At 47.4% G+C, this 22583-nt stretch overlaps 2 protein-coding genes across 13 annotated transcripts in view; both read left to right on the forward strand.

The window, feature by feature from the left end:
- The window catches only part of mcf2la (mcf.2 cell line derived transforming sequence-like a), a 51291-nt gene extending 38088 nt beyond the window's left edge, over positions 1–13203 (forward strand). For 7 of the 10 annotated variants that reach the window (XM_072698671.1, XM_072698683.1, XM_072698681.1 and 4 more), the window contains 21 exons: positions 239–430; positions 1023–1182; positions 1285–1349; positions 1440–1519; positions 1602–1668; positions 1777–1892; positions 2044–2113; positions 2417–2509; positions 2818–2910; positions 3149–3274; positions 3407–3628; positions 4765–4857; positions 4962–5040; positions 5417–5489; positions 5636–5751; positions 6943–7035; positions 7439–7513; positions 9462–9571; positions 10700–10812; positions 10891–10994; positions 11583–13203. In XM_072698671.1, the coding sequence (XP_072554772.1) occupies positions 239–430; positions 1023–1182; positions 1285–1349; positions 1440–1519; positions 1602–1668; positions 1777–1892; positions 2044–2113; positions 2417–2509; positions 2818–2910; positions 3149–3274; positions 3407–3628; positions 4765–4857; positions 4962–5040; positions 5417–5489; positions 5636–5751; positions 6943–7035; positions 7439–7513; positions 9462–9571; positions 10700–10812; positions 10891–10994; positions 11583–11662 (2220 nt within the window). In that variant the 3' untranslated portion in view covers positions 11663–13203. Of the gene's footprint in view, positions 1–238; positions 431–1022; positions 1183–1284; positions 1350–1439; positions 1520–1601; positions 1669–1776; positions 1893–2043; positions 2114–2416; positions 2510–2817; positions 2911–3148; positions 3275–3406; positions 3629–4764; positions 4858–4961; positions 5041–5416; positions 5490–5635; positions 5752–6942; positions 7036–7438; positions 7514–8565; positions 8641–9461; positions 9572–10699; positions 10813–10890; positions 10995–11582 lie in introns of all 10 variants that reach the window. The other 3 variants (XM_072698688.1, XM_072698668.1, XM_072698687.1) reach the window with 3 other exon arrangements.
- A 210-nt stretch (positions 13204–13413) lies between these two features.
- On the forward strand, positions 13414–22512 carry LOC111837762 (calcium-binding protein 39-like). 3 transcript variants are annotated; one of them, XM_023800291.2, is made up of 9 exons: positions 13414–13516; positions 17625–17744; positions 18067–18231; positions 18408–18526; positions 18657–18825; positions 18961–19020; positions 19516–19581; positions 19834–19977; positions 20497–22512. In XM_023800291.2, exons 2-9 carry the CDS (start codon positions 17643–17645, stop codon positions 20674–20676), a joined length of 1005 nt encoding a protein of 334 aa, XP_023656059.1. In that variant the 5' UTR covers positions 13414–13516; positions 17625–17642; the 3' UTR covers positions 20677–22512. The 3 variants fall into 3 exon arrangements, with proteins under 3 accessions (XP_023656059.1, XP_023655898.1, XP_023655967.1); XM_023800130.2 differs by lacking the exon at positions 13414–13516 and adding an exon at positions 14381–14539; XM_023800199.2 differs by lacking the exon at positions 13414–13516 and adding an exon at positions 14557–15151.
- The last annotated feature ends 71 nt before the right edge of the window (positions 22513–22583 follow it).

Below are 22583 nucleotides of genomic sequence, written 5' to 3' on the forward strand. Positions count from 1 at the left end.
TGGAATTCTAGTCGATAGATTCCATAGATTCCCTGATGTCTGGTGTGTCTCACTCTGCAGGCTGATTATGGGTTACCCTTCAATGAGATTTTCCCCTGACATCATAGTACAGCTGGCTTTGGGAGCCACGACAACAGATTAATCATTCTTTAATTTAGTCCCCCCCCCCTCCCCCAGGGTATATCTAGTTAATTCTCCCAGCCAGGCAGACATGACTAATCGCTGTGTTTGCTTCTAGGCTGCTAAGTGGTGTGATGATGGGATCTACCTGCTGGCGTCGCAGCCGGTCGACAAGTGCCAATCACAGGACGGGGCGGAGTCTGCCCTGCAGGAGCTGGAGCGATATCTGGACACGCCCCCGCAGTACCGGCTCACGGACATTGGCGCCATCTGGAGGGAGTACGAGTCCGTGCTCACCGCCGAGTTCAGGGTGAGGCTCCCAGTCCAAAGCTGTCTAGCTGGTGCTGAGGCGGCCAACAGACCCAGGTCACAGAAGGAGGCAGGGATGGGGGTCAGCATTATTGGATTGGGGGGCAGGAATGGGGGGGGGGATCTTACAAAGAAAAGCCATTTTGGCAACACAAGAGTGTCAGGTGAGAGTGTCGATGAGGGGGAATCAGGTCAGGCAGACTAAGGCAGTGCACCCCCCCAGCTCGACTCGACTTTACAGACTCTGTGAGTTACATGTTTTTGTTTACCAGACTTTTAATTTAAAGTAACGTGAGGAAAAAAAGTGGAAGAAAGCAGAAAGAAAAAGAAAGTAGGATCAGACAGTTGGGGTTAGAGCACAGCCCAGTGGTGACGTCACTCTGCGAGCCATGGGATTTGAACCAGCAAACTGATAGGAATGCAACTTACCTCTCTTCCTATTTGCCAGTTTTCACATTTAGCTTATGCAGCTAACTGGGAAATCCTGCTTTGTGGAATACCCCCCAGGATAAACAGTTAGATGATGGATGGATGGATGTGTGCATTCAGGATAGACTTTTGACCTCAGGGTTTGTCCACACTGGCCTTTGCAGGACCATGTGGAGAAAGGCTTCAAGAAGCAGGCATCCATGCTGGAGATGTTCGACAAGCGGATGGTGAGCCTGAAGAAGCTGGCGGCCAAGCAGACTCGCCCCGTCCAGCCTGTGGCCCCGAGACCAGAGGCCTACAGCAAGTCGCCGCTGTCCTCCCCAGGTGAGCCCCAGCGTTACGCAGTGCCGGCCCCTGACTCAAAGGGGCGTTGTCCAGTTCCTGCTGGCAGATCAGTAGATCTCAACCTCTTCATTCTCTGTTCAGCTCACCGGGTCCCAGAAAAAGCCACCAGTGAGGATGATGCTCCGAACGGAGAGACCTGCAGGAGGGTAAGCGTGTGTCTGCCGCCCTCAGTGGAACGCCGGCCTGCCTCGCAACCGGCCTGCTGCTAAACGGGCATGTGCCTCCACCCTCCTCAGGCGGAGGCTCAGAGGCAGAACAGCGCCACCAGGCACGCCTCACAGTCCGAGGAGGAGGAGAACCTGGCCGTCCTGAGACGGTGAGGCACAAAGGTTCAAGGTCAAGGCTCAGAAGTGGTGCCGTGCCAGCGTGAGCACGTTAACACCCGTGTTTATTTGCAGGCACGTGATGAATGAGCTCCTGGAAACAGAGAGAGCCTATGTGGAGGAGCTCTTGTGTGTGCTGCAGGTGATTCGTGTTGCACTTTCCCTCTGTGTCCGCCAGAGGGCGCCATTGCAGAACGTACAGTCTTAGCAAAGTTATATTAGTGTGACCGTTTTTGCGATGTCTTTCCAGGGCTATGCTGCGGAGATGGACAATCCTGCCATGCAGCCCCTCATTCCCAGCGCCCTTCAGAACAAGAAAGACGTTCTATTCGGGAACATGCCTGAGATCTACGAGTTCCATAAGAGGTGCTTACATTTCTGGATACAGACAAGCGCAACATGTTGGAATGATAAAAATGATTAGCTCAACTTCAGGCTACACGACAGTTCACTTATCACAGCAGTTAGGATGTTGTACAAGCTTCCCCAAAATAACTTTCCTCCTCTTTTCCACCAGGATATTTCTCAGGGAGCTGGAAATGTACACGGAATCTCCCGAGTTGGTGGGACGCTGCTTCCTAGAGAGGGTTAGTTACGGCGCCCCGCATCTGTGTGCGATTAGTCGTGTCTGTTGGCTTGGATAAACTGCCACTGACACAGCGCTAGTTGGCAGGGATCCAAGCCTTCAAGTCGGTTATCGTTTTGGTTCCTGGCTGGGACACATTTCTGTGGATGATTAAGCAAGACATTTAATCTTGAATTTCATTCGTGTGCATCGAGCTGTATAAATGAGTAATATGAAAAGGCCGGTTAGAGTAGTGGCTTTGGGTAAAAGGTGACTTATGTCAGAAATGAGGCCTCTTTGTAATATGCTGGTTTCTGTATGTCAGATGACAGACCTACAGATTTATGAGAAGTACTGTCAGAACAAACCTCGCTCCGAGAGTCTGTGGAGGCAGTGCTCAGACTGCGCCTTCTTCCAGGTGAGCCTTCACCATTCGTCAATGCTGAGCTCAGTGAGAGGGCTCCATCTCTAATTGGCTGTTGCACTAGATCAGTGTTTCCCAATCAGGTCCTCGGGGGCCCACAGTCGGTCCATGTTTTTGCTCCCTCTGAGCTCCCTGCCAGACGGACCACATTTTTGCTCCTTGGGAGGGAGCGAAAACGTGGATTATCTGTGGGTCCCTGAGGAACTCCGCTAGATGACTGCTTCAACAAACTGGAGTAGAAAATACTGCTCCAACTGGTTTAAGCTGTAGTGAAAACACACACCTGTAACTGGTTCAAACAGGAGTGCCAGAAGAATCTGGAACACAAGCTGGGACTGGACTCCTACCTGCTGAAACCCGTCCAGAGAATAACGAAGTATCAGCTTCTGCTGAAGGTGAGCATTCTGATTGCTTCTTGGCATTTTGAGCTCCGGGCTGCATTAAGGCATCTTATGTCACCTTCTATAGCTTAAGTCACCAGTGCAAAGAATCCCCACATTCTGCCCCCTGTGTGTCCACTTTTTGCTCAGATCACTTTGATTTTTGGTCAGCTGACTAGAAGCAACGCTAGTTTGCGAAGTAGAAGGTTGTGCGAAGGAGTGATGCAATCTTATATCCCGGCCGATACTGCAGGAGTTGCTGAAGTACAGTAAGGGTTGCGAGGGTGCTGACGACCTACAGGAGGCGCTCACGTCCATCCTGGGCATCCTGAAGGCCGTCAATGACTCCATGCACCTCATCGCTATCACCGGATACGAGGTGAGGGCGCAGCCTGTAGGTTAATGAGCAGATGGACTCCATGCACAGTCCCGCGTCTAAGGGGGATTACTGTGGACTTTTCGATAAACCTTGTGTGAAGAGTAACAACAATCAACCCCCCCCCCCATTCAGGGTAACCTTAGCGACTTGGGCAGACTACTGATGCAGGGTTCCTTCAGCGTGTGGACAGAGCATAAGAAGGGTCACGCCAAGGTGAAGGACCTGGCACGTTTCAAGCCGATGCAGCGTCACCTGTTCCTGCACGAGAAGGCGCTGCTCTTCTGCAAGCGCCGGGAGGAGAACGGGGAGGGCTACGAGAAGGCACCCTCCTACAGCTTCAAGCACACGCTCAACGTGAGTCCGACACGTGGGGCGTCTCCATACCTGCACATGTTAGATGGTGAAAATTAGGGAGGTTTGAGAATCGATTGGCATGATCATAACAGTCAGGTAAGGAGCATACACTGATTACTAGTCCTAATGGACCAGTGTGAGGTTTTTTCTGGTGGCTGGAGTGTCAATCCCTCCACCAACCCCCAAATTTCCCTGTAAGTTGGAGGACCTCCTTATAGGGCTGGATGTAGATTAACGTCATACCCAGGATGAAGCAATTGCAGGTTAAGAGCCTCGCTCAAGGGCCCAACGGAGTAGGATCACTCCTGGAATTCACAGGATTCGAACCAGCAACCTTCCTATTGCTGGCACAGATCCCTAGAAATTTGGGGGTGTCGGCTGGTATATTACTGCTCTGCAATTAGAAATTTCCTGAACTGGCTACTGTAAAGGTGGCATCCTGTGACAGTACCATGCATTCCCTGGTTTTACTGAGCTCTTCAGAATGACCCATTCTTTCATAAAAATTTGTAAACCTGACTGCATGGCCAGCTGCTTGATCTTATACACCTGTGGCAATGGCTCTGAATCAAGCACCTAAATTCATTGATTAAGAGGCGTGTCGCAATACTTTAGTCTATATACCAGTGGTTCCCAACCCAGTCCTCAGGGATCCCAGATAGTCCACATTTTTGCTCCCTCTCCGCTCCCAGCCAATCAAGAACACCGAACACCTGGTACAGGTGTTGGGAGCTGGGAAGGAGCAAAAATGTGGACTGTCCGGGGTCCCTGAAGATTGGGTTGGGAACCACTGCTATATACTGTATGATCTCTGCCGTAACGTCTTATGTGCAGTTGATTTTACTGATTTTGGCGTTTTTTTGGTGTTTTCTTTGGGTTCTGTTATCACTGAAAGCTGCTTACCTATTGTTGCTGTTTCTTTTAGCTATTTAGTTGCAGTTGCTTTTACATTTTTGACATGTGTCTCTTTCAGTGTATTAAGGGTAATGCAATCTCAGTCTGACTAATGGATGGTGCTTTTCAAAGTGGTTCGATTCTGTGATGAGTGAGCCGGCAGATTGTGGAACCTACAGCTTTGTGACGGATTCTCTTCTCTGACCTTCTCTGGCCCTCTCTGTTTCTCCTCCATCCTTCAGATGAAGGCCGTGGGCATCACAGAAACCGTCAAGGGGGATAGCAAAAAGTTTGAGGTGTGGTGCAACGCCAGAGAGGAGGTCTACATCGTGCAGGTGCGTCAATGTGGCTCGCCGACGGCCCACAGTGTGACCGCAACGTATGACTGTTTGGGTGACAGGAACAGTGTCCCCTCACAGTTTAACCATGTGACCCACAGGCATCTACCGCAGAGGTCAAGACGGCGTGGGTGAACGAGATCCGCAAAGTCCTGACGGGACAGCTGAAGGCCTGCAGAGGTTAGATGTGGCTCAGGCTTCGATGAAGGAGCTGCTCACTTCCTGAAACAAATGTTTTTTGGGAGGGGTGGTATTAAACACACTGGTATCCAGAAAAGGCAGTGCGTGCGTGTTGGTCAACTGAAATGACCTGTTAATGAGTAGCTCTGCGGAGTTTAGCACTGATTTTTCCTGCTTTCTGCCAAAGTCACAAAGAAGTATCTCTGAAAAACTAGTAATTGAATTTAGTGACTAAACTGAATTAGTTTTAGATGGAGATGCAGATGGCAGTTATTATGTTACGTACGTGAACCCTACAGGGTCATGTGTTGCCTTAAGAATGTTGTTGTGTTTGTAATGGAAGACCTACGTAAAGTAATATAAGTTTTTTTACCAGAAGCCAGCCAGCAGAGGGCGCCAGACCAAACATTCCAGTTCCCTGTTTCAGAATCAGCCCCTGTCAGCGTAAGGTGAGCTTCCTGCACTTAGGCGACACACCTGCACTGGCAGCTCCAGCTGTAGGTGATCGATTATAAGACCTGAAAGCGCTTCCAGGCCACACTCCAGGAGTTCTGAGACCTCACCAGGGTGTCTGTTATTTTCCATTCCCCCCCAGTCCTTTGAAAACCAGTCATAGGGGTAGTGTGAAGAAGGGGGAGGAGAAGAAAACGGAGCCCGCCAGCCCCGAGCCAAGCTCCTCATCTTCACCCAAGTACAATGACAAGAGCAAAGGTAGGACCCCCAGGAGCCAATCCCGGGCCTGGGCTATGTGGACCCGCCTCCCAAACCCTAAAGCTCCTCGTTATGATTGGTTCTTATCGGCCCACCCTCCTGTCCTCTCTGCACATCTCACCCAGGGGGGTTACTGACCCTGGGCTTAAATGAGCGTCTGCCTACTCTGCGCAGTCAGTGCGATACTGCGCAGATCCTCGATGGTAACCATCCCCTTATATACACACGCTGTATCCAGGAGTACGTGCAGTGGCACTATGTGTTTATACAGTACTGAACGTTTAAAGCTGTTTATCAGGATATTAAGTGCATATTTGCTTGGGACAAGAAACACAATTTAACATTAGAATATATGCAAATTAAGAGTAACACAGTACAAACTATGTAGAATTTTTTCCGTTCTCTAAAAAGTTACTGATAATTTGCTGGGTGACTAGATAAATACCGCCTCAGTTCCCTAACCTCTCCCCAGGGGCAATTTTGTGTTTTCGTTGAATTTCACTGTCAGCTCAATTAATGAATTAGTTTAATTAGTTTAAAAAGTCAAGATATTAACAAGGTGTGTTAGTGGTCGAGTCAAAACACACGGACGATTTATACAAATACTGGCGGGACTTTAGCAGAGGTTTTGAGATGGTTAAGCTAACAAACTGTAACAGACGTGATAGCATAGTTTTATACCAACATGAAAATCATTTAAACGTCAATTTCTTTGACTGCTTAAAGGTGATGATACACACAGCTACTTTTTGACCGCTGTTGCCGGGCAACTGCCATCCAGGTGAGACAAAGGGCAACTCATCTGTATCTCATCTGTATCAATCAAAGTTTTTCGAATAGAAATTTGTTGCCCAGTATTGATGGGAATGTGCCCGAGCAACATTGCCCAAAAAGTAGCCCCTTCATACTGATAATTATCGATGTTTAAATCTCTAGGTTCCCTCCTGCCGCCGTATTGACACCTCCTGCTGTTTTTTCAGGCTGTTCACTGAACCCTGTATAAACCCAGAAACCCCCAAAGCACACAAAACAAGCTGCCCCTCTGCGCTGTCTCTCTAACCCCCGCTTTCCTTTCCTTCCCCACCCTCCTTCCTTGTCCTCTCTCTCCCTCTTCCTCCCTCACTCCACCCATTCCACCGGCCAATCGGATCACTTCCCCCATCTTCCCGGCCAATGGGGTCGCCGCTTTAGATGAGCCAGTCACCAGCCCCACCACAGAGCGGGCAGCCGTGGCCAAAAAGCGCTTTACCTTACAGAGCTTCAGCAACCTCAAGAGCCAGAAAGGTAAAACTGGCCCAGCAGGTGGCGCTGTTCATTAAACACACCTCATCTGTGCTGAAAACTGCACAAAACCCTTAAGAAAACATGGATTGATCTGGGTACTGTAGTTTTTTTTCTGAAAAGCTTTTGCACATCATCAGGTAGAATTACTACACCATGTAGGATCCAACTTGATTGCTAGAAGGTGTCTCTCCGGACAGGTCACACCATCTAGTTCTAAACACCTTACCACAAAACTACCACTGTCAGGTTAGCATTAGCCATTAGCGCGGCATTAAGACTTGCCAGTTATGATCCACAGCTTAAGACGCCAGTCCCAGGATACCCCTCTCTTTTATATATTGTCTCCTCCTGTCTGTTTCACTGTCCTCTCCCCTCTCTTCCTCTCTTCCCACATCGCTACCAGGATCCCCCCCTAGCCCAGACCACAAAACCAAACGGCATGAGGTTAAGAGCGACCCAACTCCTTTTGGCATTAGAGGTATTCTGTCCTCCTGCCACATTCCCTCCCTCCCACAAGGGGGCAGACTGGATATGGGAATTTCTCATGTCCCAATAATACAGAGCTGAACACTCTCTTCACTTGTTGTATATGAGATGGGTGGCTTGCATTGAGTCCCGTGTATGTCCATCCTGTGTTTTTCATCTCAGCATTCATCCCCTTTCAAATTCATTTTGTGTTCTTTCATTTAGTCCTCTAATGGTGCTTTTCCACTGGCACCAAGAACCAAACGGATTTCCACTGAAAATTGTCCAAGCCGTACCAGCGTCGTGACGGCGCTGAAGGGTCTCTGATTACTAGCAGGACTGAAAGCGTGATCAAACCAAACTGGATGTGTCACCAACATCTTACTGGTCGAAATGCACGGAGATATTGGTGATCTTCCTCGATACACTTGGATTATCTGAAGGAAAAAACATATATTCTACATATTATTCATTATTAATAATGAATATTGCAATGTATTCCCGATTACTCAGAACTTGAAAGCTTCCAACCTCCTACTTAAAAAAGTACTATAGAACAGCTGAACGGAACGGATTCATAATGCAAGTTTACGCACGCAAATGCTAAATCCGTTAGCATTTGATGCTAACATGACATGGAGATTCTCACAGATTTGCCAGCAGATATTAGCACATAGGAAATCATGATGTACACTGTTAGCCATCTCTTAGGTTTATGATCGCTGTCACACCCAAACCTGGAAACGCCTTTACCGAGCTGACCCTCCTGCAGTGGAAAACCAAAGCGAGCTGGAACCGCGCTGGAACCGCTCTTCGCAGTACTGCTCGGTTCCTGCATGCCAGTGGAAAAGTGCCATAAGCGATAGCCATAGGCCTCCTTTATTTGAATATGGAAGGACGTTGTGTCGTCTGTAGACCCTCCGGTACACTGTGAATCCATACAGAACCAAAACCCGCTCATGGGCCCAGAAAGGGCAGCCTGATCGTGGTCATCAAGGAGCCAAAATTTGAACTGAAGATTCTCAGACTGACGACTGCTCCCTTTAACCCCCCCAACCCCCACAGATACAGGCCCACCCATCTCCCTGAATAGGGTGAAATGGCTGAGTAGCTCCAGCCTGATGCAGGCCAGGAGGAGAGGTAACTCACCGCTGGCTGGGGTGTTCTTGTCTTCCTGGCCTGTCCTGCTCTTTCAGGAGATTCTGTGCACGCGAGAAATCTTCTTTCCCATCCTCCTTTTGGTGTTTCTGCAATGGATGAACCTGTGATCTAACATTCACCACACCAAAAACATTCCAGTTTAGAGGCACTGGAATGTTTAGTGGAACCCAGAGTGTCATTTTTTTTTTTTATCTTCTCTGCGTGCATTTTTTGGTGAATATGATTAATAAAGTTGGTAAAATGCCCAGATCTGGGCAGCCCTATTGCAGTCCTGAAGATCACCACTGGTGTTGTGAGTTTGTGATCCTACATGCATCCCATCCTCGGATGAACCAGGAAAGTAGGTCTTGGTGTGTTGCTGCTGTCATGGTTTGGGATGATGATCACTGTTGGAGGTGCATGCGCTGCTTGTTGGGCACCCTTGACCCAAATTGGTGTGGTGTTCTCAGACTTGGGACTGTCATCCTGGGATCTCCCTGTGTCATGTGGTTCTCTCTTGTGGATCCGTCCTCCACTTCGTAGTTCCCTGACTCGGTTCTCGATCGCAGCTCTGTCACCGAAGGGGGCACACTCCCTCCCCCACCACAGACCCGTGCACCAGGTCAGCATATACCTGAGCACTGGAACATCACCATCAGTCATAATGAGCTCCTGCAGCACTGTGGCACCTTGTCCCCCATGACGGTGTATGTGTCTGCATGCTGTGCGCATGTAGTGGGACCTGACAATCCCAGCAGAGGAGTCCAACGTGGACAGACGAGTGTAGCCTCCCGTCTCCTAATGCATCTTCTCTCTACCAGGCTGGGCCAAGGCCTCTCTTTCTCTGGACATCTCGGAGGAGAATGACGGCTACTCCAGCACCGAGGACCCCCTGAACTCCGACCCTGAGGAGGAAGTGGGCAGAAAGCTGGTCTGTGTTCATTCTGCCTGCCTGTCAGTGTCAGTCGGACTTTGCACCTCCTGTTTGGCTGCATCTGTTCATTAATCAGCATCAGTTTGCATCAGTCAGTCTGTGTTTCTGTGTGCCAGTCACTGTCGTTCTGTGTGTATCGGCTGATCTCTATCTGTCCTTGGGCTTGTATGGACATTTCCAGTGTACATCCACATCATAGTGCTGTTGTGGATATGATTTTGCTGGAAACAGTGGTTGCCAATGTCCTGGTTATCTGCGAGTTTTCTGTTTTGCGAGGAACAGAAACCACCATGTTATTAATTTGGAGGCTGGGTTTCATATCAGATGAAAATTGCATGTGGCTGCAGCTTTATTGCCCTTGTGGCCTTCCAGAACATTCTGGTCTCCATTTATGAGACTTAGTGTACAGTCACTGCCCGCCTGGGTGGTGCCTGGCTCATAGCCTCCTCGTAGTTTTGGGCTACGGAGGGAACTTCTTGCCCACACATCCACTAAGAGCCGGGCGACAGCTCAGTCCTGTCATTAAGAAATTCCACACATATTTTATCTATCCTCTATTTTATCTTTACAATAAAATTAGTATGCAGTATTTTGTCAAAGACAAAAATACATGTTTCTTCTCTTGAATGAGTTTTTCTATTACATGTATCTGAAAATACATGTTTTAATCTTGGGTGGCACGGTGGTGCAGTGGTTTTCGCTGTTGCCTCACACCTCTGGGACCAGGGTTTGAGTCTCCACCATGACTCCATGTGTGTGGAGTTTCCTCCAGGGACTCCAGTTCCCCCGATAGTCCAAAAACATGCAGAGGCTAATTGGAGTTACCTAAGTGCCCATAGGTGTGTGTGTGTGTGTGTGTGTGAATGGCGTGTGACTGTGCCCTGCCATGGGTTGGCACCCCAGCCAGGGTTGTTCCCTGCCTTGTGCCCATAGCATCCAGGGTAGGACAAGCTGTTTAAAAATAAGGGCTTCCAGTATGTGATTATGAGTATATACTGTGAATGTAACTTTCATTGCCTTTTCCACTTCATCTTCAGTTTAAAACTCATTTTCACGGTTTGACCATGTAGTGGGGGTCTCCAAGTGTGACGGACCCCTTGCCCACGTCTCTGCTCGGACCCACAGGCCCCAGGGAAGTACACAGTGGTGGCCGACTACGAGAAAGGGGGACAGCAGGACCTGACTGTCAAGAGCGGAGATATGGTTCAGCTGATTAAGGAGGGCGAGGACGGCCAGTGGTGAGGGTCTCTCAGACACACGCCTTTGCTCCACAGCGCTGACTCTTCCGGCGATTCATCCTTTCTGTCCCCACGCAGGTTCGTGCGTAACCTCAAGACCAGTAAGGAGGGGTGGGTCACGCCCTCCAACCTGCTGTCTCTTATTGGGGAGTCTAAGTCCTCCCAATCCCTCAGCAGCTCAGGTAACGTGTCCCCATGTACAGCTACACAGTCCAAAAAAGTTCAACAAGTAGAGCATTGCACTAGGAACACAGAGGTTGTGGGTGCGAATCCCATTGAGTGCACATACATTATAATCCTTCCCTCTACCATAAATGGCTTCGTATTAATGTGTCAAATAAGCCCCCCCACCACCACCATGCCATCTCTGGCCTGCTCCCACCTCCCATCCAGGCATTCTGTGTGACTACCTTAAATCTCAGGCAGGCTGGCCTCACAGCAGCACCAGCAGGCTAGAATGTTCCTTTGGGGGTGACATCTGCAAAGATCCATGAAGCAGCAGTGTTGTTTTCAGAATTGGCACCAGTCTGTATTTCCACAACTATTAATGACCCTGTGTTGCTGGTCCTGCTGTGATGGTTCCCCCCCCCCCCCCCTATCTGTATTTCACTACACACCCCACAGCACTGTGTTGTTTCTCAGACTTTGATGCATTTGAGCACAGTTCAATGACCCTGTGTTGCTAGGTGTTCAGGAAATTTTAATCCCGGTGAAATTCTGAAAACCTTAATCTGTGTGCTTGCCTTGTTGTTGCCGGGGCCTTCCTGCAGAGGGCAGTGCTTCCGGTCATCTGAGCACCTCGTCAAGCTGCAGCGAGACCTACGCCAGCTTCTCCGACATCAAGGCCTGAAGCCGCACCCGGCACGGCACGGCACGCAGTCGCCCCTGATGCTTCTCACTTCATGTTTCCACCCAGTGATTCCCATCCCGGGCCTCGGGGACCCGCAGACAGTCCACGTTTTTGTTCCCTCCCAGCTCCCGGTGGGGGCAAAAAATGTGGATATGGGGCATTTCTAGCTATCAAAAAAATCTGGGATTAAATCATATTTACCTGGGGCTTGTCTTTGAAGATTGGCATCGGGACTAAAATACTCGGGGCTAAAATACTCGGGACTAAAATACTCGGGGCTAAAATACTCGGGGCTACAGCCCCAAATGATCAAGCCTAACAATGCCCATGACTGTCTGTGGGTCCCGGAGGACTGGACTGCTCTAAACCCTTGTCTGTATGTATGTGTGTGTGTGTGTGTGTGTGTGTGTGTGTGTGTGCCTGCTGGAGCAGCACACCTGGGATTGCCAAACTATCTGATGCCCTATAAAAACCAAGGAAATTGTGCTCAGCTACATGTTTCTCTGAAATGTGCTATCTACATAACAGGCGCTCCAGACTTTACTGACACTGTGGTCCATTCCTGTATGTCACAAGAATGTCTTTTCAGTTAAAAACGTTCCAGGGCATTTATTGTACAAATGGAAAACTTTCGAAAGAATATAAACTTGTATCAATGAAATAGCTTTTTATACTCGTGGTTACTGTGCCCATGCACTGCATAGCTGAACTGGGTGTTGTGATCACTGCAGGTGGATTTGTCAGGTTTGATCAATCTCGCTCTGTCGCTGTGAACTATACCTGTAAGGTGCTGAGTTCATGCCGCATGAGTTACTCAGAAGCACCGGTGATATTTAACGTATTTCCTGGTAAAAGACTGGCGAGGGACTCAGATTACTTAACATTGATGTTGTGTAGATATATCATTGGTACACAATCACATGCAAATGTCACTGAAGTACTGTTTAAGGGTCATTGTCTTCACACTGGATGTCGTTTTTAAAACTTGTCGTTAAGCATGGAGCGTTATTTAATATCACAGAAAGGATGGATTTATAAAAGCATCCAAAGAAGTTGAGGTTATAAGCCATGGTATAGTAACCCATGGTACACTGTAAACGGTCTGTTTTTTTTTATACGTCTTAACTGTTTCCGTTTTGTTTGAATGAAATTGATTACCGGTGAACATTACACATCACTTGTAAAACAATCAGCCGTCCCGTAGTCCTGCTTAACGCTTCCCGGTTCAGTATTATGCCTGATAATATTTGTTACAAAACCCTGGACATTCCTCCAACCAGCAATTGTCATTGAGTCTACTGGATTTTTTGTCAGAAAATGTGATGTAAAATAACGTACTTTTAATTTTTTTTCCATTTGCACTCTAAGTCAATATGATATTGATGTTATTATCACACTTTATGCAGCACATTGCCGCAGATGTCTTTTTTCCTATGGTAACTGGGTCAATAATAAAATTATGTATATATGTATGTATATATGTATGTAAGAAAGTCTACGCTGTACTGAAAGAGAAAATAAAGCAACTTGTATTAATTTCACTGGTGTGTGCTCTCTGTGAGGTTTGCCGTGGCCAGCATTGTTTCTCGTACACTGGGGTGCAATTAAATGTATAATTTGATGCGACTTTTTGTTCATTCGCAGGTGCAAGGTTTAAATTTACTGATCGAACATTTTTTAGTCATCGCGCCCATTCGCAGATCTCGCAAAAGCGAGAAATGACATCCACGGCCAAGCACTAATCACGGCTGATTCTGCGTTAATTACAATCATTAATGGGACCTAGGCCTGAGCTGTAACTCGACAAAGTCGTGAAAAACGAAACTCGATACAACAGCTCGACTATCCGAGAGGGTAGGTAACAAGGCCCGTGAATTAGAGGAGGGACACCTGATCACAGGTATAGTCTGTATTAGCCGGCAGAGAAATCCAAATGTAATGATTTCGGATTTCCTTTTAACTTAACCGGCCTACTGATCCTCCATGGTCGCTTATTAAAATTCATCAGCATTTCTGTGAAGGCTACTCCTTTTGTGTTATGCTTAGGTTAATATAAGTCTGTATGCTTATTATTATCGATCAGGGAAAGGATGGTCGGCGCTGGTGCTCCCGTGTCCCAGCGTTAAATAAATCGACTGCCCGTACACAAGAAGGTGTCTCTTATGTAAAATAATAATAATAATTAATAATAAAAAGATCTGCAGGGTCTTTCGTAAAGCTTTGGAAATTTACGCTTCTGGTTGTGCCCGGTTTGGGAGGAAAAAAACAAACACATAAATGCTACCACCAAAAATGCCAAACACTGGCAAGCGCCCTGAATTTCACCAACCGGCCGCCCGCAGAAACACGATCTGCCAGTGATCCCTCGAGGCGGACGCGCTCCGCTCCCGGCTTCCCATTAAATACATTCGCGCTGATTATGCAGGGCTCAAAGCAGCATCACGCTGATTTTCATACACTTCCAAAAGACACTGTCCTATTGTGTACTTCCTAGAATAAGTAATATATTAAGATTAAGCTTTCTAGGTCATAATAACGACTGTTTATTCAGTGCTGGCTTTATTACTGGCATTTTTCTTCGACAGGATTATTGCTTAATAATAACTATTATTATTGATGTTATATGACCGTCCGCTTGCTGCGTCGTCGCACTGTCGTACTTGTTGCTGTTCGTATCGTTTATGGTGTAATGCGAGGCGGCGCAGCTACGGGGCAGCAGCGCTGAGCCGCAGTGTCATCGCGGCACCGCCCCCGAAACGCGTCCGCAGCGCCGGGGCTTCATACGCACATTCCCGTGACGTTCAGCCCAAAAAAGAAAAGGCAGCTCGGGTGCATTGAGAGACGAGCCAGCTAGCGACGAATCCGAGTGACCAAAAGGTACTAAATATAATCCGATCCGTGAGTAGCAGGCGTTACGGGGCGCCGGCGGGGTAGGCCGCGGCTTGGCGGTCGCCTCTTGCTGTGATTGATTTGTCTTTGTACGCGCTTTGAAACTTACGTCGAAAGGGGCACATTTTCTAATCTATGAAGCCATGATACAAGCTAATCTACCAATCTGCTCGACTGTCTTTATGGGTTTTTTCCACACAGTAGTAAGGTAGCGGGTGATTTGCACATGCTGGGCGACCGTCCCGTAGGAGGAAATGGCCATCGGCCGCTGCGCCCCGGAGACGCTCGGCTGCGCTGTGAATGTCGCCTGTCTGCTTACGCTCGCGCCGCCTTACATGTTTCATGTTGCAGCGGTGCCACGCGCCGTGCCGTAACTGCACTTACAGAGGGGCCGTGCGCGCGGGCCAGTGCATTCCTCTGATCCCTCCATGCATCCCGACTTTGTGCAAATGTGTTAAAGAAAGAGATCGATGCGGCAGAGTTCGCCGAAGAAGAATGTGGTCAGCTTCGCTGGAGTCATCCATATTTATTTACAGCTCGTGCGAAAACAAACAAGTAGTTAGTTCGTGCATTCATAGTTACTGTGCATCCCAGAGTCTGGTAAGTAAATATGCTGAACAGTAAATACTTAAAGTTCGGCACTTTGATGTGCTCCTGAAATGTTTCTTGAATTGGGTGACCGCCTTCTGATGCACCGCAGTCACAATGTAGGATTTTGCAACGGGAACACTTGATCCACCATGATTTACAACGGTAGGTCACTGAAAACAGACCTAGACGTTTTCATGTTGCACTTTTGTCCTGCGCTTCTTCATGTGGACGTAGCATTAACAACAGTGACCGGAGAACAGGTTTGGGTGCAAGTTGTATGTGGTACCGCTGAATCACATCTGCCAGTTTCAGTAATTCACTTCTGTCTTGTGTAAAAATATGCATTTGTGACATTATATATTTGCCATGCTTTAAATGGCTGTTAGTTTCCTTTTAAGTTTTTTTTTCCCCATCTGGTGGAGCATCTGAGTTATGACTTAAGTACAGACCATGTTACACAACTTAAGCCTGTCTGAAGTTTTATTATCCTAAAGACTTAAAGACAGTTAATATCCCTATTGTTGATCCTTTGGACATTTTCATCTGTGTGTGTCCCCGAGATCACAGACAAGCCACCCACTGTCAGACACACTTACTTACAATCAGTGCTGCTCTTTTCTGACAACTAGCTGTCGACGATCTAGCTGTAAGGTCACCCAAGGCCTTGTGGTGGAGATCGTCGGGTCAGGGCATGGACACCCACGTTCTGTGAGCTGTAAGGTCCGACCTGGGCCATGTGACCATGTAGCCTCCGCAGGCTCGAGTTCTGGTGCCCCAGTTGGTAGGGCCGTGGTCTAACAGAGGCTTGTGGGTGTGATTCCTGCATGTAGAGTTGACATGTATTCTGAGTGTTGGTGAGGACTTCATTCAGGTGTGCTGTGTCTGTGAGTGCAGCCTGTGATGGACACTCTGGCATGTCCTTGTGACCTTTGCATCCTGGAATAAACTTCAGCATAGTAGAAATTGGATGGACAGCAATATCATTTTGGCTAAATTAAGCAAATGAATGAAATGTCTGTGATGGCTGATGCCCGGTGTCATATGCTGGTCCTGCCTGCCTCACTGCCACTCTCTTACTGCAGAAGCTGGGGGGGGGGGGGTCCGCTCATCCCGTAGAGTTGTTTTGGTGCTGCACTTGGGTGCTGTTCATATCAGAGGTCACTGGGGTCACGCGTTCATGCAGGTCTGCGAATAAGAGGTTGGAGCCAGATTTTGGTACAGTGTCGGTGTAAAATACGCATTTTCCACTCCACAAGACTGTTTCTCCTTTGAGGAGATCGGGTGTTAATATTTGCGAGGTGAAGCCATTTTGGCCTCTTTCCTCTCGGTCGCCTCCCAAACTGACCTGTGTCCATGGGTGAAAATAAGTATTTAATCTCCCACACAGCAACAGGTAAGGGTGTGACCAGCGCAGATATCAAGGGCTGTGTGGGTTTGTCTTTACCACATTGTGGGGACGTGGTAAAATTTCATACGATTTAGTTTGCGGGGGTATTTTACAGATCCCCACAACTTAAACCTCAGTTTTATAAAAATCTGTGAATGCAGTCAAATAACTAAAAATTGTATTTTGTCCCAGCTTCCAGAGAAAGGTTCAGTTTAGGGTGTATATGCATAGTGCTTCAGTGCCATTTCATGTGTGTTTTTTATTTGGTAAAACTGAGGTTCTAGTATTGCACCAGTGCTACCAGCTTGTATTCCTCCATTTTGGTTTCAATCCTGTGATTTTATTTCTGCATGGATAAACTGTGCAGCTCTGAGAGGTTGACATGTTACTGCTATTGATTTGCTTTTATGTTCTGTTTGAATTCAATACCAGAGTGGCACCAGTGCTTGTGTCTGCTCTCTGACACGGGTCGCTATGAGCCCTCTGAACTGCATTACGGTAGCCTGCACATTTGGGACGGCTGTGTACTGCGCTTGCATCCCTGCCTTTGTGTTCTGTGTTTTTTGTCCCCCAGTCAGTAGGGGGCACTCCATTGTTTCCGATAGACCTGTATTTTTCTGTGGACTGAACCGCGCACCAAAAGTGGAATGTCGATACATGGTCTAACTTTGATTAGCTGAAACTATATAAATGGCTTTTATTTTGTGGCTGGTTTTGTTTTATTCCATCTGGTGACTTGTTATGATGTTAGCCGATCGGCTCTCGGACTGGCTATCTGGCTTTTGAGATATGAACTTCACTTTCACTTTTTTCGTTCTACAGCCTTTTACAGTCCATGATTTCAGTACTGCTTAGGACAGTAAATAATTTCACCGTAGGTGCTGGGGGTTGATGGCAATTACCATAAAACCTTCTGGTCACTAGGCTCTAGCTCTGGTTTTCATTTCTTTACTTTTTTTCTTGACAATGACCAACAGGTGCCTTTGACAGCTCTGTGGAAGCTCATGTACAAGAAGCAATATCAAAACATGAATCCGTAGTGGGTTTGGGTTATGCTCTCCACGTCTGTTCCTAAATGGTCGTCTTGGCTTTCAGGCTTGACGTACCACCAGCATGCCACTGTTTGGAAAATCTCACAAGAGCCCGGCGGACATCGTCCGGACACTGAAGGAGAACATGGCCATCCTGGTGAAGCAGGACAAGAAGACGGAGAAGGTATGGGACAGGGAGCCATTGACTGATTTGATGCCATTCCTGTTTGCTTGTTGGGTTAGTTTTCAGGGCCTCATCCTGATTGGCTGTGAAAGCGGCTGTTGTCGCGCTCTTGTTGGCATATGAACATGAGCAAGGAGCCCCTGCCTACTTCTCCGTATCTGTTCTGGATAATTTTTTCTGCCTGGCTGATGTTATCAAGTGGATTATCTCCCTCTAGTGGTGCCTATTGATTATGGCAGTTTTCTAATGTGTGTGTGTGTGTGTTCAGGGGTTCATTAACTATGAAGACCCATGTCTGAAGATGCGTTTGCTTGTCTCCCAGGCATCAGAGGAGGTGTCCAAGTGTCTGGTGGCCATGAAGGAGATTCTCTACGGGACCAATGACAAGGAGCCGCACACAGAGACTGTTGCCCAGCTGGCCCAAGAGCTGTACAACAGTGGCCTGCTCATCTCCCTGGTCCAGAACCTGCAGGTGATCGACTTTGAGGTGAGGCCTGAACCTTCCTGCACCGAGGTCACATGAGGTCACCCAAAGCCACCAACGCCTTCCACTGCCAGGCTGGAGTCTGTCTATCTCTAGATAGAAAGCCTTTCTTTCTTGGATGCAAAAGTTTGAAAGATGGACTTTTTTGATACCCCCCACCCTCAACTGAACCCCAACAGGGCAAGAAGGACGTATGTCAGATCTTCAACAACATCCTGAGGAGGCAGATTGGCACCAGGAGCCCAACGGTGGAGTACTTCTGCTCCCACCAAGAGGTGCTCTTTGTCCTCCTGAAGGGGTGAGGCTTGCGACTTGACTCTACACCGCACCTGCAACAGCCGGGGTTACCATGACAACCCATAGCCCTGCGCTCTGTAGTGAAGAGTCTCACTGATAGCCGGGATTTTAACCCCCTCCCCACTCCACAGGTACGAGACACCCCAGGTAGCTCTGAACTGTGGCATCATGCTGAGAGAGTGCATTCGACACGAGCCCCTAGCCAAGATCGTCCTGCACTCGGAGCAGTTCCGGGATTTCTTCAGCTATGTAGAGATGTCCACCTTCGACATCGCCTCCGACGCCTTCGCCACCTTCAAGGTCAGCCAGACCTGGAGAGACGCCTCACGCTTGCTCTACCCCCGTCTCTTGATCCAGTCTGATTTCTGCTTAAACTGTACCCCCCCCCTCCCCCCCATCGGTGTTGATTTTTAGGCCTTGTTCTCTCCTCTCTAGGACTTGCTCACGAGACACAAGGTTCTAGTAGCTGAATATCTAGAGCAGAACTACGATGCTGTAAGTACCGGCTTCATTTGGGAGGGGGGGGGGCGGGTTCACCGATACCTTGTGGAAAATTTACTTGATTGTTCAACAAAAATGCAATTTAGTGAAATAGATCACTTAAATCACATTTAAATGGGGTAGCGTAACAAGGGAGCAGTGTGTGTTTGGCCTCTGTGCCAGTGATCGGAAGTTCGCTGGTTCGAATCCCTTCCACAGTAGAATAGTAACATGCTTGCTGGGCCCCCAACCCCCCAAAATACTCCAGAGGCAGCAACTAAATGGCCGACCCCAAGCTTTGCTCTCGCCTGTGCGCGTCCGTGTCTCAGAGGAGACAGAAAACATGCCATGAGGTATCTGAACCTGAGGCATGGGGTGAAATGTCTTGACGTGTGCATTATGGAGTAGGGAAAGTTGTAACAAGGAGATTTACGTCTGATAATTAATATTTAAATGAGACATGCCGGTGAAGGGGGGAGAGCCAGTAACTCTGCCTTTGTGATGTCACAGGTATTTGCTGATTATGAGAAGCTCCTGCATTCTGAGAACTACGTCACCAAGAGGCAGTCTCTCAAGGTGAGCCTCCCGCAGCCCCCTCCCGCAGCCCCCTCCCGCACGGCTCTGTGTCCATGTCACTTATTGTCCGGACTCCAAGACATGAGACGCTGATGGCGTGTCTCTGCCTGCACGTTCGTCCGTAACAAGGAATGCGTTCTAAAAGACAAACGAGTACAACAGTAACGTCGCATTGTCCCACATGTTGTGCATTAAAACGAAACCTGCTGATCCCCGATGCCCCCCCCCCCACGGGCGTTTTGTCTGTGACAGCTGCTGGGGGAGCTGCTCTTGGACAGACATAACTTCTCAGTGATGACGCGCTACATCAGCAAGCCAGAAAACCTGAAGCTCATGATGAACTTGCTGAGGGATAAGAGCCCGAATATCCAGTTCGAGGCCTTCCACGTCTTCAAGGTAAACGCCCACAAGGAGGCGCTCTACTTCATAGCTCAAGTCTCCCATCTCACCAACCAGCCCCCCCCCCCCCCAAACTGTAAGGATGCTGTAAAATTGACACTTTGTCATTAGCTTAATTCTGCCATTTTGTTTCAGACCAATTTCAGTTCTGTTGGTTGTATATCTGCTAATATAATTACATTAACTACATTTCAAAGTTAAAGTGAACTTCGTCACCTTACCATATACCAGTATGCAGAGACAGTGTATACGTTGTGCACAGGTAGTCAGGACAGTGCAATATACAAGGAGTATGCCAGTAATATGCCAGTACAATTAGCTACCGTAAAATACAGACACACCTATTTTGCATTTACATTTATCGTTTTTTGCCTTTTATATATTGTTTTTTATTTTTGTATTGAACTTCCAGAGAGGGGAAATGGTTTGTTGTGGTGTGTTTCCACGCTCTGATGAAACAGGAATATATTTACGGGAGTCACTTCATGGCGAGCTCCGTGTGTCTGTCTTGCTCAGGTGTTCGTCGCCAACCCCAACAAGACACAGCCCATCGTGGACATCCTCCTGAAGAACCAGACCAAGCTAATCGATTTCCTCAGCAACTTCCAGAAGGATCGCACGGATGACGAGCAGTTCAACGACGAGAAGACCTACCTGATCAAACAGATCCGGGACCTGAAAAAACCAGCCTCTTAGATCCTGGCGGCCGTGGGCAATTGTCTTTTTTTTCTATTGAGAAAGCGACAACGAGAATAGTACCAATAATAATTCTATTTAAAAAAAATGAAAAAAAAAGAAACGTTTTTATTAGTTTGCTTAAAGTTTGCAAAAAAAAAGGAGAAAAATAGTTCTCAATCTGAAATTCCACATCACTTTAACGACGTTGTTTTATCCGTAGTGTAGTACCACGTATGGATTTTATTGCAAGGGTTTTCCCCCTTTTTCTTTTCAATGCAAATTTTCTTTTCGAGGGAGAATCGAAGGTTACAGGAAGCCGATCCGGAGGGTGAAGCCTTTGCAAAGAGCGGCGCTCCTAGGCGGTCCGAATCCGGTGCGGCTCCTGTTTGTGAATAGCTACTGTTTTCTTTCTGTCTGCGTAAATTTGCCAACCTGGGTTTTACTATAAGAAGGATGTCTTTTATGAGTTATTTGTGAAAAGTCCATTTTCGTCAGACGGGCTTCTTGGCGTGAATGCGGCGGCAGTCCGACCCAGAGACCTTCCACCTGCATTCCTATAGTTTTCCTTTCCGAGGCGCCGCATGGGCTTCATTCACGCCGGAGCAGCTGCTGTGATGACGCCTGAACCTGTGCGATTGCGAGGAAATTATTAAAAACGAGAAGTGGAAAGCACTTGCGATTAATCTGACAGAAAAAAAACGAATGGTTTCTGCTTAGCCTCCGAACATTTTGGGGAACATCGGCTGTAAGCGAAGTTCCCACATTTCATGCCGATATAATCAGTGTTTGAGCGGTAGTTGTCTTGATTGACATGATTGTGGGTGAAAGTGGAAGAAAGTGAAATATTGATTTATTTGATTCAGTGCTACTAGTATTACTTTATTCCGTATAGCTGTATTCTAATATTTTAAAATATTTTTTATTATATTTTCTTGATAAACAGGGCTGTATCGACTTTTTTTTTTTTTTAATCGTGTGTTTTTGGTCATGTATAAAGGCTGATTTTAAACCGTAGCGGGGCATTTACAGTGGCCTGATACTTTGTATTTTTCAGTTGCTCCTTCTCAAGTAAAGATAAGAGCGGAGGTTGGTATTTTATGCCTGGTATTTATACATGTGTGATTTGTAATGTGATTTATTTAGCTTTCATTCATTATTCGCAATCGGGAGAATTGCACTGCGGGCCTGTGAGACACCACGAGAGATTCCTTTTGCTTTGGTGTTTTTGCTTTTTTTTTTTTTTTTTTTTTTTTCCCTGCGTTTTGACGAGATTTTTAGGGGGAGCTGCGGTGAAGCGATGAACCCCTTTAAGCAGGCAACGCTGCTATTTAAAACGATATTTGTAGCTGAAAATTGAACAGAAAATTTCCTGAAATCGAGGTTACTCCGGACCAGGGACATGTTTCCTCATCTGCTTCCATATAAGAGAAATTATGAATATATTTGGAATTAGATTTCAGTAAGAACTGTTACACCAAGCTCGATCGTTCATATAAAAACGAAGAACGGCAAACTTTGAAATCCATTTGGCACCGTAAAGCTTTGTTCATTTCCCGAAAAGGGTGCACTGTATGGGGTGGTGGGATTCGGCACTATGCCCATCAATATATGCAGCGAAACCACGTCGAAGCACGAGCGACAAAAATGACCGATCGTAACCCGAGGCAGATTATTCGGCAACCGCCGCAGCACTGAGCAAGTCCTCTGTTTGGCACCATCGGAAGCGACAGGTAATTGCCCGTTTTGGGCAGGGAATGTAATGATGAGACAATTGTACGAGGAGGTTGTACGATTCCCCTCGATGCTACTGTAGTATATCACCCACAAAGGAAAATAAAGGATAAATTCTCCAAATGTCTGACGTGGAATTCTTACCTCCTAGCTATTGAAGGTGTTAAGAAATAATGTATATTAATACATGTTAA

Source organism: Paramormyrops kingsleyae, chromosome 1 (genome assembly GCF_048594095.1).
Source record: "Paramormyrops kingsleyae isolate MSU_618 chromosome 1, PKINGS_0.4, whole genome shotgun sequence".
In the NCBI taxonomy this organism is placed as follows: domain Eukaryota; kingdom Metazoa; phylum Chordata; class Actinopteri; order Osteoglossiformes; family Mormyridae; genus Paramormyrops; species Paramormyrops kingsleyae.